At 52.4% G+C, this 17,392-nt stretch overlaps 7 protein-coding genes across 7 annotated transcripts; 4 read left to right on the forward strand and 3 right to left on the reverse strand.

Annotated features, from left to right (window-relative positions):
• Nucleotides 1-612: 612 nt before the first annotated feature.
• On the reverse strand, nucleotides 613-1,809 carry ADH1 (alcohol dehydrogenase; the record flags this gene model as incomplete). Its single annotated transcript, XM_049377645.1, has 3 exons — nucleotides 613-1,400; nucleotides 1,490-1,586; nucleotides 1,636-1,809. 3 exons carry the CDS (start codon nucleotides 1,807-1,809, stop codon nucleotides 613-615), a joined length of 1,059 nt encoding a protein of 352 aa, XP_049232686.1.
• Nucleotides 1,810-3,681: 1,872 nt separating this feature from the next.
• Nucleotides 3,682-4,806, reverse strand: J4E87_006041 (uncharacterized protein; the record flags this gene model as incomplete). Its single annotated transcript, XM_049377646.1, has 3 exons — nucleotides 3,682-4,161; nucleotides 4,333-4,528; nucleotides 4,715-4,806. The coding sequence occupies 3 exons, from the start codon at nucleotides 4,804-4,806 to the stop codon at nucleotides 3,682-3,684; spliced, it is 768 nt and encodes a 255-aa protein (XP_049232687.1).
• A 414-nt stretch (nucleotides 4,807-5,220) lies between these two features.
• Nucleotides 5,221-6,315, forward strand: J4E87_006042 (uncharacterized protein; the record flags this gene model as incomplete). Its single annotated transcript, XM_049377647.1, has 3 exons — nucleotides 5,221-5,373; nucleotides 5,436-6,236; nucleotides 6,292-6,315. 3 exons carry the CDS (start codon nucleotides 5,221-5,223, stop codon nucleotides 6,313-6,315), a joined length of 978 nt encoding a protein of 325 aa, XP_049232688.1.
• A 505-nt stretch (nucleotides 6,316-6,820) lies between these two features.
• J4E87_006043 (uncharacterized protein) lies at nucleotides 6,821-7,897 on the reverse strand (the record flags this gene model as incomplete). The annotated part of the gene is made up of 3 exons (XM_049377648.1): nucleotides 6,821-7,524; nucleotides 7,590-7,823; nucleotides 7,882-7,897. The coding sequence occupies 3 exons, from the start codon at nucleotides 7,895-7,897 to the stop codon at nucleotides 6,821-6,823; spliced, it is 954 nt and encodes a 317-aa protein (XP_049232689.1).
• An 880-nt stretch (nucleotides 7,898-8,777) lies between these two features.
• Nucleotides 8,778-10,782, forward strand: J4E87_006044 (uncharacterized protein; the record flags this gene model as incomplete). Its single annotated transcript, XM_049377649.1, has 2 exons — nucleotides 8,778-8,874; nucleotides 9,314-10,782. The coding sequence occupies 2 exons, from the start codon at nucleotides 8,778-8,780 to the stop codon at nucleotides 10,780-10,782; spliced, it is 1,566 nt and encodes a 521-aa protein (XP_049232690.1).
• A 1,388-nt stretch (nucleotides 10,783-12,170) lies between these two features.
• J4E87_006045 (uncharacterized protein) lies at nucleotides 12,171-12,763 on the forward strand (the record flags this gene model as incomplete). The annotated part of the gene is made up of 2 exons (XM_049377650.1): nucleotides 12,171-12,212; nucleotides 12,296-12,763. 2 exons carry the CDS (start codon nucleotides 12,171-12,173, stop codon nucleotides 12,761-12,763), a joined length of 510 nt encoding a protein of 169 aa, XP_049232691.1.
• A 1,794-nt stretch (nucleotides 12,764-14,557) lies between these two features.
• On the forward strand, nucleotides 14,558-16,525 carry J4E87_006046 (uncharacterized protein; the record flags this gene model as incomplete). Its single annotated transcript, XM_049377651.1, has 3 exons — nucleotides 14,558-14,561; nucleotides 14,668-16,380; nucleotides 16,434-16,525. The coding sequence occupies 3 exons, from the start codon at nucleotides 14,558-14,560 to the stop codon at nucleotides 16,523-16,525; spliced, it is 1,809 nt and encodes a 602-aa protein (XP_049232692.1).
• Between the last annotated feature and the right edge of the window lie 867 nt (nucleotides 16,526-17,392).

A 17,392-nucleotide genomic window follows, 5' to 3' on the forward strand; every position in this document is an offset into this window, starting at 1 on the left:
TTCGAGCGAACCTCGCGCTATGTCGACTAGTCCATGCAGGGCAAAGAGAACAAAGAGGACGCCGTGCTGGTGCGCATTAGCTTGAGGGCTACGAGGCTGCACATGAGGCGGCTTGGGAAGACGTTCGGCTGACGGTACTGGACAAGAGCTACTGTGTTAGTACGCTTCCGATAGCAGATGCGGAGAAGTGATGTTGGTCTCGAACGAGCAAACACTCTTACGTCATCATTCGCGAGCTTGGCTCCGTTCCGTGCCACTGTTCAATGATCAGGCTCGGCTGAGTTGACGGAGAAGATCATGTTTGGCGCGGCTGAAAAGTGATTGCGTGCAAGAGCAGAAGAGCACGAGGGAAAGATGGGTTCTAGGTCGAAGAATGGCAGAGAGGCACCGCGATGTCTTATAATGGAGAGGGACAGAACTTCTGGCATATACACTACTTCTGCAACGATCCATGCTGTAATACTTGCGTGTTGGGACGCACGGGTCATATTTTACGATACCTCAAGTTTCTTGACAAGGAGGATGTGCATAGGAAGGAATCAAAACATTGTTTAACAGATAACTTTCGATATATACATTACATTTGCAATTGCTTTAGTAGCAGCTAACACCCTACTTCGATGTGTCCAGAACATAGCGTCCAGCGATAGCACCCTTGTTCATCTTGTCATACACCATCTGGAGTTCAGAGAGACCAACGACCTTGAACGGAGCCTTGATCAAGCCGCGGCGGAAGAACTCGATAGCCTCTGAGCTGTCCTTGCGGTTACCGACGTATGAACCTTGGATTCTGATCATCTTGATGACAGTCTCAAAGACGGGTGCCTTCAGGTAGGCGCCAGCGGGGAGACCAATGCAGATGACGGTACCGCGTGGGCGGACGTACTCGGCGGCTTGCTGGAAGGGCTTCTCGTTGACGGCAACGAGGATGACAACGTGGGGACCAAGACCATCGGGTGTTGCCTTCTGGACGTCGGCGACAAGGTTCTTGCTCGTGGAGAAGTCAACAAAGGCCTCGGCACCAAGTTCTCCGGTGCACATCTTCTTCTTCTCATCGCCGGTGTCGATGGCGATTGTTCGTACACCCATAGCCTTTGCGTACTGGCAAGCAAGCGAACCGAGACCACCACCAGCACCGACGATGGCGGCGAATTGACCGGGCTTGACACCTGATTCCTTCAGACCCTTGTAGACAGTGATACCGGCACACAGGACTGGAGCAATGGCGGCGAGATCACATTCCTTGGGAATGCGGGCGACGTGAGCAGCCTTGGCGATGCAGTATTGCTGGAAGGTACCGTCGACAGTGTATCCAGATAGAAGAGGCTTGGGGCAGAGGGGCTCGTCCGCTTGCTGGCAGAAATCACAGGCCAAGCAGGAACCGTTCAGCCACTTGACACCTTGTGACGAGTTAGTATTACTCCAAAGGACATGTGTATTCGTATTCGAAAGTATCTCCAGAATGTACACGCTAGAAGAGGGAACTTACCAGCATAATCGCCAATCTCTACATCCGTGACGAGGTCACCTCGTGCGACAACGACACCAGCACCCTCGTGACCACCTACAAGAGGCAGCTTGGTGGCCTAGAGATAATTAGAACGTGACATCGGTACAAAGAAGAGAAGTACTCACCAAAGGCCAGTCGCCGTTCACAGCGTGAAGGTCAGTGTGGCAAACACCACTGTACTTGATGTTGACCAGAACCTCATCAGGGCCAGGCTGCTCGACGGGAATCTTCTTGTACTCGACGGGTCCACCGGTCTTCTGGATGACCTGCGCCCATTGCTCCTTGGGAATTTCAGGCATGTTGGTAATGTTGAGTGGGTATGATAGGTTGTAGAATTTGAGACTATCTGTAGTAGCTGATTGAAGATGTGATTGATGGTGAATGTCCTTGTATGCGTAGGAAGACGTACGCTTTATATACTTGTCGTCAATGCCGAAAGGATGTCAACGCTTTAACCCCACCTGGAGACCAACATGTCACTTCGCCAGGGTCCGGATACATTCGCGCCTTCTTACAGGAAGCTACAGGCAATGCGTCCGTTCATCCACGCCAAGCCAGGTCTCCTGCTCAACACGTCGGAGTTGGACGATCACTGATGGACCTTGTTCATTGGTCAATCATCAGAGAAGTACACATGTACAGTGGAGCTCTGGAGGGGTACACGGAGGAGGATTGGATGATGGCTGGATCATGATGCATCGGCTGGGTGGGAGCGACCATAGCGCGAGCGCGAAGCATCCGTGGTAAGGCGAAAACTATTGCCGGAAATAGGAAAGTTGGTGTGGCCTGACTCTAGCGCATGTAAATCAGCTCAGGGATTATGGTTCGAGGCAAACCGTCGTTGAGTATGGTGTGAGGGGTGATTTGGAGGATGGTCGGCTAGGTGGGGTCAGCGCCAGGCTTCTAGCTTCTTTCGACAGAATATCTCCTGAGACTCGTTGCTCAGCACACAACGGCCACGGCCGGTGCCGCAAATAACCCAAGACAAAAAATCTTACTTGTTCAAGTGACAGGTGAACTGAAGGCGTGGATGGCAATGGTAACGTCCTGCCCAGGCTCGGCCACAGTTCGGTTCAATCGCGCCTCGTCTCCATCTGGTCCCTCCACCGCATTACTCGACAGCTCATGTGAGAGCCAAATCCACGTAAGTGTGCATTTGAGTTGATGAAACCTGCCAGCTGGGTCGGTCGAGCGCAAATTCCAAACGCTATTGCCAGATCTTCTGCGTAAGCTCTCCCAGCCACATGTAGCCGTGCATCTACATCTCCCAATTGAGGACCTCGAGAAAGCTAAGCGACCAATAAGAGAGTCTTAGCTCTGCCTCTAGACAGCTCCACCACACGCGGCTCCTGTCGTACTATGCGGGGGTTCTGGATGCCAGGAGGCGTGGGAATAGCGCGTCCGCAATCGCGGGGTAGCGGACACTGGCTTGCTCGCGTCAATCGAAAGCGGCCGGATGTTACGGAGCAAAGGGACGGTTGACGATGGATATCCTGTGAGCTCAGAAACATAGGCTCCGAGCGAGATCTGCGTTGGCTGGGAAAGTGAGGGGCTGGAGACCTAGTGGTAAAAAGCACAGGGATTCCCAGGTCCGGAGAGCGGTGTTTTTCCCTGGACTGGCTGTGCGGATGACGGGAGGGCGAAGGCTCGGAGACGCTCGCAACCTTGGAGCACAAGGCCTGTCTTATACGTCGCATACATGAGTACCTTCATGACCTCCTGCGAACTACACGGCCGGTCGCGACAGGATGACAGGTCGAGTATGATAAACGACCAGCCTAATGCGGTCAGCTACGCTGCCCATCAAGGACTTAACTCGACCTAGGCCTTGGAACGACCGCCTGCTACGGTACCTAACGACTAATTACCATGGCAGACAGAACCTTGGAAGTACCTCATCTGAAAGACGAAACTCAACGACATAGTCTTACAAAGGTAGATAACCCCGACTTTGCATCACAGTTGGATATTCCAACTTACAAGATAGGCTATTGCAGGCTGCATGATCAAATCCATGCACGAAGACAAGGGACGCGAGTTTCACAGAATTCAATTGTGGTATCATTAATAGGCCGGAGCTTAAAAGCTCTCTCGTCATGAAATCATTACAACATAAGGCATGGAGGCGGAAAAGCTTCAGTTGAGAACTGATGCCCCATATTCGTACGTCTCTATTGCACCATCACGTCGACAGCCTCACCATTGCCGTTGGCCGGCCGCTCGTCGGCGTCCTGCAAGCCAAGAGGTAGAACGGGAGGGATGTCCTTTTGAGCAGCTCGTGCCTTGGTCTCCGCCCACTGGCGTAGGCGCACCAAGCTCCTCATGCGTGACTCTCCATGTGCCCCCATGCTCGTGAGTATCGCCTCGTTGACCTTGCTCGCGACATGCCGACGGAGTGAAGGTTCAAGCAGTTCATTGAGCTCCTTCTGGAGTGTTCCAGGGGCGGCGGGAAGGAAAATGAGCAACGACATAGTAAGCTCAAGATCCTTCAGGAAGTCCGTGTTCGTAGCTGCGCGAGGAGCTAGCTGAGACGACGCGAAGCTAAGAGCGGGTGTGATGTCGGATGCGGTAGAGGATGTGCATGCGCGGATGAGCTCGATGAGCTGCAGACGCAACAGCGCGAAGTGTAGCGATGGATCTGTGTCTAGAATCTGACTCGAAGTTAGCAAAGCTCAATAAAAGGTATGCGACATGAGTGAATGGGTTTATTTGCAATCATATTAAGGACTGAAGGTTTGATTATCATCAAAGAGATTCTGCGTGGTGCATGAAACTGGATATAATCCTGCAAAGGGTGGACGAAGCGGGAAGAGGATGCGTACCTGAGGGTTTAGATCATTGATCTTAGTAATGGCGGTGTCGATGTCGCCAGCATGGATAGACCGTCGTATTTCTACGCGGGATTGTATGGACTCCTCTTCAAGAGGCAGCTGGATGTTGGCTTCCTTGGCGAACTTCTCAGCAGCCCTCGGATAGCCTTCGCTGACCAGGTAGTCCATGATGACAAAGTTGATGTCCCTGAAGCGCATACGTTAGCTTGTTGATCGGATGCCAGACAGTGTAGCGCGCAATGCAGCAGCTACTGCGAGATCAGAGATACAAGTTAACATGTTCTCCACACGTTGTTTCGGAGAGATTCCCAACTTATTTTGAAATCATCATGTGGGGCAGTAGCTGAGGCGGCGCGGACAGGTAGCAACTTACGTCTTGGACGGCTTGATGTCATCAATCTTCCTCTGGAAAGGATGCTGTGTTGGCGTTGCCGCCGACACCGAAACGGTAGATGAGCTCTGCATGATTGTTAGAGGGTGGTGAGTTTTGCGACAGCAGATGTGTTGGAGCTTACCATGGTGAAGCGAGGCGCTCAGCAAGCCTCAGCCGACGTCCATCAGTGAAGGATAGAGCTGCCCGACCGTTGGTCGAGTGTGCTGGCAGTCACGCAAAGCTTGGTGCGTGATGAGAGAAAGTTTGCGAGTGAAGGTTCGTGAAAGAGAAAGACTGAGCTTGCGAGCTTGGCAACGCTAGTGGGGTGGGTCGTTCTTATGTAAGCACGAGCCTAAGTAAAGAGCCGCCCGCTGCAGAAACCCGATCGTGCTGGAACCCTGCATACACCCTCGACATTATTCAGTCTTGCTATAAGAGGTGCGGTTTGGTAGAGCATGATATAGCAGAGACACGGTCTCTTTTGGAAATCCGAAGAAATCACAAATATGGCCTCGGCAGGCCGCAAAACGCACTACGAACCGCCGTGGGGCAACGCGAGCATTATTGGTGTAGCTGGTAGTTCTGGATCTGGAAAAACTTCTCTGGCACTGGCGATAGTGGCATCTTTGAACTTGCCATGGGTTGTCATCCTGTCTATGGTGCGTACCAGCCTCGCACAGTGGGTCACGTGCTCCAATCAGCTAAGGACCACTGCATGTAGGATTCGTTCTACAAGCCTCTGACGCCAGAGCAATCTGCAGCGGCTTTCCGGAACGAATTCGACTTTGATTCGCCCGACGCTATAGATTTCGACATCCTGGTCGAGCGCTTGAAGGACATCAAGAGTGGCAAGGTGGCTGAAGTGCCTATATACTCTTTCCAAAAGCACGCCCGCCTTTCCAAAACGACCACGATCTACTCGCCGCACGTCATAATTCTAGAAGGCATATTTGCTTTGCATGACCAACGCGTGCTCGACCTCCTGGATCTCAAGATATTTGCGGAAGCCGACGCTGACCTGTGTCTCTCGAGACGTCTCGTACGGGATGTGAAAGAACGCGGACGCGACATCGAAGGATGCATCAAACAATGGTTCGCTTTCGTAAAGCCAAACTTCTACAAATATGTTGCGCCGCAAAGGGAGATTGGTGATCTCATCATTCCGAGAGGTATTGAGAACAAGGTCGCAATCACCATGGTGAGCAATCAGGTTCGACAGACGCTAGAAAGCAAGAGCATACAGCATCAGACGGAGCTGAAACGTCTGGGCAAGATCGCGGAAGATAGCCCATTGAGCGATAATGCTATCGTACTGCAACAAACGAACCAAATCAAGGGAATGCACACCCTGTTACTCAACCCGACCACGTCGAGAGAAGACTTTATCTTCTACTTCGATCGCATGGTTGCGCTTTTGGTCGAGAAAGCTGCGGATTTCTTGCCTTTTGAATCACACAAGATTACTACGCCCCAGGACTACACGTACCAGGGACTCAAGAAGGCTGCGGAAATCAGCGCAGTAGTAGTCTTACGTGGTGGAAGTGCATTCGAAACGGGCCTTCGAAGAACCATTCCAGACTGCAGGACCGGGAGAGTATTGATTCAGACGAACTACAGTACTGGAGAACCGGAGTTGCATTACCGGGCTCTTCCCGAGAACATCGCAGAGCATGGACTGGTCTTAGTTCTAGATCCGCAATTCTCCACAGGTGCAGCGGCATTGATGGCGGTCAGGGTATTGGTTGACCATGGCGTACCGGAGAACAGAGTTGTCTTTGTGACATATACGGCAGGGCGCGTAGGTCTTAACAGGGTGTTGAGCGTGTTCCCAGACATCAAGATTGTGGTTGCAAGGCTGGGTCATGACGAAGAGGCGCGTTGGATCGAAACTAAGTACTTGGGATGCTGAAACGGGTGCGCAAATCACGTATAACGCAGGTAACGGCGAGTTTGTTGAGATTGCGTACCATCTTCAGTATATGATCGCATTTCACACATGATTGTATATAACCAACATGGTCTTGCCCGAACGCCGTGCCTCGTGCCAACGCCGATAAATGCCAGGTTCGCACCGAGCCAATGATGCACCGCTGTATATGTTGGGTATCATAGGAAGTACTCTGTCGTGACTTCCTTGCCTTGCTGTTGCTGCTGCTCTGCTCGGTGGACATCGTTGTCGGGGCTCGCATCGAAAACATTGAAAAAGCGTTCACCGGTATCGCTGACCTCCAGTACACTCGCCATGTTACCGCACCGATAGCAGTAGTTCGGTGCACTCCAAACCGTGCTAAGTCTGTCATCGTACAGAACCTGATAGCCCTCTTGACATAACTGATGTGCGCGTAGAATATGTGACATGGAGTTGACTTCCAGAAACTTCTTGACAACTTGTGCTCCAAACGTATAACCTGCACCTCTTGGGCTGAGCGAGAATTCGTCTCGTTCGGGATCTGGGTCGCTCCAGACTAGGTCCGCCATGGGCCCCTCGTGAGGTATCTCTCGGAAACGGTCGATGATTTTGATTTGGTCGATGGAATGTATTGACGGCGAGAGGCCACCGTGTACGCAGAATATCTGGTCGTTGATGACGACGGATAGGGTGAGGAAGTCGAACATGTCGGTAAAGTAGTGCCATACATTTGCGTTCCCGTACTTCCGCGAGCATTCGGTGTAGAAGCCGTAGGACTGAGTGACTCCGCGCGATTCGTGGTTTCCACGTATAAGGTGGACTCGGTGTGGATAGCGAAGCTTCAAGCATACGAGGAGCGATATTGTTTCGACAGAGAAGAGACCGCGATCGACGTAGTCACCTAGGATATATTAGCGTCATGAAACGAGGTCGCGTGCAGCATACGGCCAATGGACGGAGACGCACCGAGGAAGAGGTAGTTGGTGTCGGGACACGGCCCGCCAATCTTGAATATCTCCATCATATCGAAGAACTGGCCGTGGATGTCACCCACGACAGTGACGGGCGCTCGGATGTGCACCACATTGCTCTCTTTCATAAGCAGCTCCTTGGTTTTGGCGCATATTGCCTCGACCACCGACTCGGCGAGCAGCTCCTTCTTCGACAGGCGCGATATGCATTCATCGAGGTCTACGGTAGCTGCCACAATGTCAGCACAGCCACCCAGGGAATGCGCAGGCGTCGGCGACTGACGTACACGGTAGGCCGGGCATGGTGGTGTTTGTGGGGTGGGTGTTGGTGTTGGGGCATTCGCGGCGCAGCTCAGGGTATCGAGTCTATACTGGTCGCTAGCAGGTGTCTGTATCGTACAATCATCCTCGGGGGCGCATCGAGGGGCGGTATCTGGGCGATGGCGCGAAAGGCAGCGACATGGCAATGGGGGGCAATATGTGCCTGTCGGCCTGAAATGCGGCGGCATCCCGCGCTGGCCCTGGCCCAAGCGCAAAACGTGACCACGCTCCAGATTTCATTTCTACGCGACAACCGTTGGCATGCTTCAATGGGAAGGGGATGCACTCGGCGTTATCACCTCTCAAGTCTTCCCTCCTGTCGCGTCATTAGATTCTGATGTCCTGAGGCCAACCTCCTGCATCCCTCGCAACCCGCCATCTGCATCCTGCTGTGCTCTCAATAGCAACTTCCAAGGGTTTTCCTCACATCAGCCTGGCTTGTTTCACTTCAGGGCTCTTTCCGTCAACTCAATTCCGTCTTTCCCAACGTCATAGTTCCGCCCCAAATCATTCAGCCTTCACGCGTTATCAGAGCACCCTAAGTTCAAAGTCCCTCCATGAGCTTGGGCTTCTCTTTCGTCGTCCTGGCTCGTGCGCTCGACCAGACCAAATTTTGAGACGCGCACCTCTCAACTCAAGAACACTTGCCTACATCCAGTCCGACCTACATCACCACTTCCGAGAAATTCATCGACTCCATTTCTTTCTATACAGTCCCGAGCATCTCACTCCTGACGTGCATCGCAACAGGTAATTTCCAGAGTGGGCATGTCGTGGAGCGGGCCCGTAGCAGGTTCGGCGCCTTTCCAGCAGCAACCGTATGGCAATGGCCAGCCATACGGCCAACAGCCGCCCTATCAATATGGACAGCAGCCAGGACAACAACCAGGATACGGACAATATCAGTCAGGAGCTGCCTATCCGCCGGCCGGTCCACCTCACCGTGCTCCTCATGTTCAGTAGGTTTCTTTTATCTCACCACGTACTTGCAGTTCGGCCAGATATTTTGAAAAGAACAACAACATCGAACCTCAAGTTTAGATTCCCCAAAGGCCGTTTTCTGACATATGTGTAGACCTCCAAAGAAGAAGGGAAATCCGATAATTACTCGGTATCCCCCTCCCCCAGGCTATCGTGGGCCGGCGCAACCCCAGGGTCCTTTTGGAACCACTCAGTTTTCCAATCAGTACCAACCGCCGCAGCCTACATTCTCACAACCACCCCCAGTACCTCCAAGTTACCCACAGCAAGGTTATGCTGCTCCCCCTGCGCACCATGGCTATTCCGCTCAGGGTTATAATCAGCCGCCGCCCCAAGCTCCGAATTATCCACAGGCCGCATATCCGCCGGCGCAAGCTAATTATCAATGGCCACAACCAGGTTATCAACCAAATACAGGTTACTCGCAACCTCCGAGTCAACCTCCTGCGCAGCCCTATGCACCACCACAGAGCCACTATCAAGGATACCAGCCTCAGCATGCGGCCACTAACACCAATCAACAGGCTTATGGACAGAATCCAGCGTGGTCACAGCAGCAGGGGCAAGCATCCTATCAGTCAAACCAATACAGCTCAATCAACGGATTACCCAACGATAGTCACTCCACGCCGGATCCTCACGCTACACCAACTCAGGCGACTGTTCATCTCACTACATCTCGTCCCCTTCCACCGTCTAATCAGTCCACTAGTGCTTTGAGTGAGGGGAGTTCAGGCGAAAAGCCGCAACTGTTCCTTGCCTGGGACGACTGGGATTTCGATTTTGATGGTGCTATCTGGCCCAAAAGCAATGAACCTGTCGATCCGGCCCTAAGTCTCGGGGTTATCATCTGGCATCCCGCAAAGCAGGTAACACGTGCATTACCATCAACCTTCGCCGAGGCCGAAGAAGACGCACTGAAACCCACGCCGGAGAAACTGGACAACGGAGATTCAGTGTCGATGTACTTTACAGCCGACAACTCGCATGAGGCTTTCTTGAATGTTAGGCAGACAGACGAATGGGAGACACTTCAGGATGATCCAGTCTTCGTCGTATTCACAGACGAAGACATGAAATCCAATCTCGTCTCGCTAGAGGATTGTATTGCTCAACGAGATCGACCGGACGAATTGTACGAGGAAGTACAGCAGGATGAGGATCTGGAGATGCGCGATGCGACGTGGGACATTATGGATAACCTTGAGCAAGCACTCGCTACAAACAGTGGTTCCACCAAACCTGCCACTACGGAGTCTGAGACAGCACCTCCTCAACAGCTAAGCCAAGAAGACATCCTGGCTAAACTGGGCGTGACCGGGACTCCGAAGCCACCATCAGATGAGCAGATTTCACTACCATTATCTGCCTCCGATGCGAAGATCCCATCGGCACTTCCTGGTAAGCCATCATTACCTTCTGCCTTCACAAAGACTGCAGAGCCTGCTCTTCCACCTCAACGAGCGCAATCGTATGGAGGCCATCGCAACAATACACATGGACCTCCGCTGCCTCGGCCGTACGGCTCCATGTCGTCTTCCACCACCTCTAGGCCCCCACCCCCACCTCCACCCCCAGAACAACAACGCTACGATCCTTGGAATGCGCCTCAGCGTAGTGGCCATGGTCTCGATGGCTCCAGGGGCAGTCCGGCGCTCTCTGAAGGAAGCAACCACACCATGGCTGGCTCTGATTTCGAGCCCGAAAACCCCAGCAACGAGATACGACAGGATGTGCCAAGTGCAACCTCACTCGACCGAGGCGATAGCTCTTTCTCTCGGAAGAGGAGCTATGAGGATGCGGACCACGAGCATGAGCGCTTGCGGCAGCAAGAAGACTACAGCAAACGAAAGCGGCGCTCTCAAGTTGATGCTGCGTACAGGTAAGCCCTGCCAATTCCATTTAACGCTCTCCAATTCTCGTGCAGTATCTTACTAGTTACAGCCGACGTTGAACGTCCCGTCAGTATTTCGGCACACCCACTGCAATGCTTGCTCGGAACTTTTGTCAGAGCCGTCAATTCTTGTGGCTGCCGTTTCATTCGTCAAGAACACCTCCCGCCAGCCTCTTGACCTTGAACAATGGTCTGTCTAAGATACTAGATCATTCATTTTCGCCAGCATGTTATCATGCTGGGTGATGCCCTACATTTTCATTCACTGCTTTGCTACTACACCCTCACGTCTACAGGGGTTGACGACTGTGATCCCATTTTCTGTCTAAAGAATGCTTTGATGAGTTTGTTCAGAAAGGGTGGCTTATGGGTATGGCGTCATTCAGCGCTTGATGTTTATTTCACAGGGCACGTTAAGTCCTTTTCTCTTCACTGTCTGTTCCAGACGTTCTATTATCTTGTCATCTTCACCACTATTTACATTAATCTCATTCGATCTTCCCAGTTGTCGCGTCAAATTCTGTCGATGTCATCCTTCTATCTGTTCACCTACCACCATGTTTGATCCTTGTTCTTCAGATTACATTTCCTTAGTGTTTAGTCCCTTACTTGGCTCGGAGATTGCGATCCATGTTTTATCCCTGTAGTCCAGCAAGATCACACAATCGTATATGCAGTAAGTATATTGGTATTTGTGGTGTGCGTGCCTAGCTACTTCAAGTAAAATGGCGTCAGCCACAGGATATGCATACTACGCTGGCACTCAGGTAATCAGCTGCAAGCTATTCTCTACCTTTCAGCGAGGGATGTGACCTTGAAGATCTTTGATCCATGATGCGCAGCAGAATCTACAGGCTGAGCCACATGTGCTCATATCAGGTGCTAATATCAGGTGCTGGGGAGGACAGCTGTTCTTTATGTGATTCAACCTGCGTACCACACAAAGCGTTTGTTCTAAATGGGACATGAACACGTACATACTGCACTAGAAAATCAAAATGGATTATGTGCAATGATCAGTAGTCTTGTATATCTGATAAGTGACATGTGAATCTGTGCGAGGCAGGCAATTGGTTTCAAGAGCTTGCCACTCGGTAAGAACAATCTAGAAACGAAAGATTGGCCTGGAAAGACATCGAATTGCAGAAGCGGCGCTCCATCTTGACTAGCGCTATTGTTGCAGCGGTGGTTCTCGTATATCGTATTCCAGGTACCTCGGCGGGTGCACAGCCACGCACAGCCACAATGTGCGTCATCAGATCAAGCGACTCCAGGTACCTCTCACTCAGGCGACACCCCAACGCCAGAACAACGACTACGACCTTGTACCTACAGCTGCGCACCCCAACCCAGAACTCTACATCGCGAATCACTGTCATCATGTGCGGCTCCGACTGCTTCTTGATGCTCCTAAGCGTCCTGGTACGTCCACGCCCCCAAAGCTGCAGCAGGCACCAGCCATCTCTCTGCGACCCACCGTCTCCAAGTACTGACACGTCAACTAGTTCCCACCTGTGGGGGTATGGGTAAAGAAAGGCCTCTGCAGTGCCGACTCTCTTATCAACCTCGCGCTCTGCTGTCTCGGTTTCCTGCCAGGCCTCCTACACGCCTGGTACGTGATCCTCCAAAACCCAGATCCGTACGACGCATACCAGCAAGTGCCCGATCGCGAACGCGGCGCAAACAGCAACGGCGGAACCACATACTATGTCATCACCCACGAGCAGCCGGCTGGAGGACAAGCGAATTACGGCACCGTGGGCAGCCAGCCAAGCAACGGCCAGTTCCCCGGACAGCAGAGTGGCGTGACAAACAGCTTTGCGCAGCCAAAGGGAAGCAAGGCCGCGAAGGGCGCTTCAGCCCCGAATGCTTCTGCACCGCAAGCCGGCGAAGGTAGCTCGAGTCAGCCTGAAGGGCCACCACCGACCTACGCAGATGTGATCAAGGGCGACAACAAGGTTCAGGGCCCATAAATGGACAGTCTTGGGCGTATATGTCTCAAGAGAAGGGACATGTAGACCAGTACAATACGTGTTAAGCGGCGCACAGGATTGCTTGGACTGGCAGTAGGGCGTTCATGATACTGGATACGGATATCTCATGTGGGAAAGGAGTACTTGATGTAAACATTATAAAGGATTCAATAACTTTGCTACGTCTTTCTCTTGCAGCCATGGTACACGCGACTAGCTTCTTGATCATGCACGTTGTGAGACTCCCGCCCGTACGTCATCGGCCGGATTGCATACTGTGGCTGCATGAGCGACGGCAGACGTACAGATGCAAAATTGCGAACCGTGTCTAACTATCACACTGAGCGCTATGTGTATGAGCAATCTCGAATTCGATTTTTTGCGCACGAATCAGGTTGTTGCGGCGTGCCGCCACCCACGTCGCTGCGGCATGCCTTCGGCGAGTGCGCACCAATGCTGTGAGGACGGCCCCGGCATTTCTCTTGCTTTGTGCCCGCCGACATCCATGGCCGTTGCGCAACTTGCCTAGTTGGGCAACAGATATGAGAAAAAGCAAGAAACGTTCGATCGTGTTGAAGCAGGCGACAGGATTTATTTTCCCTCGTGTGCGGTGTCCCCTCGAGGGTGAGCGCGCCATCATGGCGCCATCATTGTGCCATCATCACTCCAGCCGTGCAACTGGGCCAAGGACATATGCACGCGCAGATCAACAGGTCAGATGCGATGTATGGCTAAGGATACTATCTTATCGCATACATGTGAATATATGATTAAGCAGACGCTATTTCAGATGTCTGTCGTGGCCCTATGGCGTCTTGCTGCAGATGTAAGCTTTGATACTTGCCGTGCATAGCAAGACTATTCGCGGTTTTCCCGTCGCATTCGGATGCAAGCAGACGCAAAACAAGCGTCTGGAGCTTACGGTGTACAGCATACGTGGTAAAACCTCCAGGGTGCAGCCTGCGACGCCGGCCAAACAGCCATGGGGGAAAGCAAGGAAACTTCGACAACACCAGCAGTTTCCCCAGATCGAGTATCGTGATGCTTTGCTAGTGCGCAAGCTGGCATGCAGGGTCGACCAGTTAAGCGTTTCCAAGTCTAGCCGCGTCGTCATGCCCAGACCGCCTCTGCGCCCCGATGCTAGCCCAAGCCCCCAGCCAAGGGCCTCGAGTGAATCTTGGTTCTCCGTAACAAGGCTTGACTGTCATGACGTGAAGCTTCGCACATCTGTCTTCCGAGAGGCAATCACATAGACTCCGAACGCAGTGATTTGCGATTGCATGCGCGCGCTACTGTGAACACAGCCTTTTGACAATCTCGTTAGCTCCTATTTGCCCCCGTCAACTGTGGCTGAGGCGTTTCTCATTCGCGCATTCACACAACAGCCACAACTATACTCGTCAGTGTTCGACTCGTCAGTGCGCTGGCCTCCTGTCAACACAGGTTTAATTACCCTTGGCCCCTTCCTCCCTTTCTCCATTCACTCACCGGTCCTTTGTTCTCAGGGCAACCCTTCAACGACAAATCTCCGATACAGATTGCACGCGTACCTGCGTCTGTTTCTCCCCGGTTGCATCAGGCACATTTCTTCGCGCGCTTGTTGGTCCAGACAATTATTCGCCCCCAATACATCCGTTTCGGCCCCCAGCCACCCGTTCCGAATCACAAGCAACTCGTTCCGAGTACTCACTTGGCATATCGAGCTGCAGGTCGCACTTCAGCACGACTCCCAACTGGACCGTATATCCACCACTAAGTGCAAGAAGACGGCACAGCTGCCGCGAAAGTAGATCAATGCGTAAGTGGATCCACATTTCCGAGAATCGAGATCGCGATAGGTCTCCATTATCCCTCGACCCGACTTCTTCTGCCAAACACCAGAACACATCTAATAATGAATCTAGACACCGTACGAAGGCAGGCACATCGCGTCGCGTCGCAACATGGCGGCAATGGCGCGGCGAACTACAACCCATTCGCCCGACAACGGTCCCGAGACGTTAACCTAGACGAAGAGAATGCGGTACACAGGACGCGATCGGAAACCCATGCTACACCCGCCATCGAGGAGCAAAGACGGCTAGAGAGCATGCAAACAGGCAACGAGTTCGGTATGCCCGGCCACCACAACACCGAACCATCTACATCTTCTCCAACATACGGAAGCGCGTCTACGACTATCCCGGAGTCAACGGAGGAGAAGGATCTGATGTCCGAAACGAATGGCGCGCACAAGGCTTCCGGCGACAGTACCATTGCGCCTTCCAACCCAGAGGCCAGCGTCGGCCCTACCCGACGTGCCAAATTCAAGGGCATCTTCCGCAAAGACCATGATGCACCAGATGTTGAGGCAGAGGACCCGGAAGACGACGAACTTTCGCTAGAGGAACGCAAGAGGAAGGCTCACAAGAGGAAGATCCCGGTCGGCAAACAGATCCGCTTCGTCCTTTTCGGTGCTTGGATCAATGTTCTCCTCATCTTTGTGCCCATCGGGTTTGCTGTTAGATACGCCCACCTGAAGCCCGTCCCGGTTTTCGTCATCAACTTCATCGCCATCATCCCGCTCGCAGCCATGCTGAGTAATGCGACGGAAGAGCTGGCCATCCGTGTTGGCGAGACTCTTGGTGGGCTGTTGAACGCTACCTTTGGCAACGCCGTCGAACTGATCGTGTCTATCCAAGCCCTGCTCAAGGACGAGATCACTATCGTCAAGACTTCACTCATTGGCAGCATGTTGTCGAATTTGCTATTGGTATTGGGTATGTCCTTCTTCCTGGGAGGAATCAACCGCCTGGAACAGTTCTTCAACGTCACGGTTGCACAGACGGCGGCATCGTTGCTTGCTCTCTGTGTTGCATCGCTTATCATTCCGACTGTCTTCCACAACACCATCGCCGAGGACGACAGCACCGCGAACAATGGTGCAGCCGATGCTGTCAGGAACCAGGAATTATCACACGGCACGGCTGTTATCCTCCTCTTGGTCTACGCTTGCTACCTAGCCTTCCAGCTAAAGACTCACGCTACTATGTACAACGAGCCTAGCCAAAAGGTCCCTAAGCGCAAGTCTGGCAAGAAGGAGGAGGGTGATGCTTCACGCGGCATCGCAGCCATTGGCGCCGGTACCGCCGCGGCTTCTGGAGGCGGTGTCAACATGAAGTCACTTTTCAAGAACCCCGACGGCTCAGAAGACGACGATGAAGAAGAGGAGTTCGAAACACCCTCGCTCTCTGTTCTTGGCGCTCTTGTCACTCTCGCAATTTCCACAACTCTTGTCGCTTTTTGCTCAGAGTTTATGGTCGAAAGTATCGAAGGTCTTACCGATACCGGTAAAATCTCTACTACCTTTGTCGGTCTTATCTTGCTTCCCATCGTCGGTAATGCTGCCGAGCACGCCACCGCTGTCACTGTCGCCATCAAGGACAAGATGGATCTGTCTATCGGTGTTGCTGTCGGCTCCAGTATGCAAATTGCTCTTCTCGTCTTCCCGTTCATCGTTATCTTGGGATGGATCCTTGGCAAAGACTGCATGACTCTGTACTTCGACAACTTCCAGATCGTCACGCTCTTCGTCTCGGTATTGCTCGTCAACTACCTCATCCAGGACGGCAAGTCACGTAAGTTTACTGCCCTGCTCTGCTCCTGTGCGCACTTTACTAACAAGTTGCAGATTGGCTCGAAGGCATACTGCTCATGGCCAGCTATATCATCATTGCACTGGCCGCCTGGTTTTACCCCGAGATTGCGGAGAACCAGTGCTAGACGTGGTCTCATACAGACTATTTCTTTGTTTTCTTCATGTCCATACTTGTAGGGTTTCTACGGAAAGAGGTGGTGAATAGGGAGTCTTCTTGGTTTACATGGGTATACATACTGCAGCTACAACCGTTTCCTTCCGAATTTGTTCCGATACCCAACAACACGACAGGTGTATTGTAGCACCTTATACTCATAACAATATAAAGAATAATGTCTAACACGAGTTCTCATCCATGATCCATATCATGTATCTGGGCTACAGGTTACGAAACATCGCGATCGTTGGGTTGTATACGAGCCGAAACGGGCGCCGCTCTCGTCCTGTGCAAATATCATGAATATGAGCCTGCGCTAACCGAATCAAAAGTCAGGAAACCTCGAATCGGGTTGGCGCCTATAATGCCTGCGTCACTTACGATTACAACCATTCTGGAGGTGCGAGGAGGCTCTCATCAAGCCGCGCACATCGTATCTGTGCTAACCAGGGCTAGGAATTCTCAGATGGGTCTGGCGCCCACTGTGGCTTCTTGGGCCACAAACGCAACTCTTTTGAGGGGGCCGGGAGGCTCTCAGTAAGTCGCGCAGATTGATTAGACTATGCAAAAACCACGAAAACCACGAAAGCTCGAATCGGTTTACCGCCTACAATGCCTGCGCCACTTACGATTACGACTATTCTGGAGGTGCGAGGAGATTTCCAGCAAGCCGCGCACATTGTATCTGCGCTGACCTGCCCCAAATCAGGTACGCGCAAATGGGTCTGCCGCTGACAATGCCTACTTCGAGCACAGCCGTCACTCTTTCGAAGGGGCCAGGAGACTCTCAGTGAGTCGCGTACAGTGGACGACCAACAAATTTGCATTATGGGAT

This window comes from Alternaria ethzedia (assembly GCF_023757985.1).
Source record: "Alternaria ethzedia strain BMP 0044 chromosome Unknown scaffold_13, whole genome shotgun sequence".
Classification (NCBI taxonomy): Eukaryota; Fungi; Ascomycota; class Dothideomycetes; order Pleosporales; family Pleosporaceae; genus Alternaria; species Alternaria ethzedia.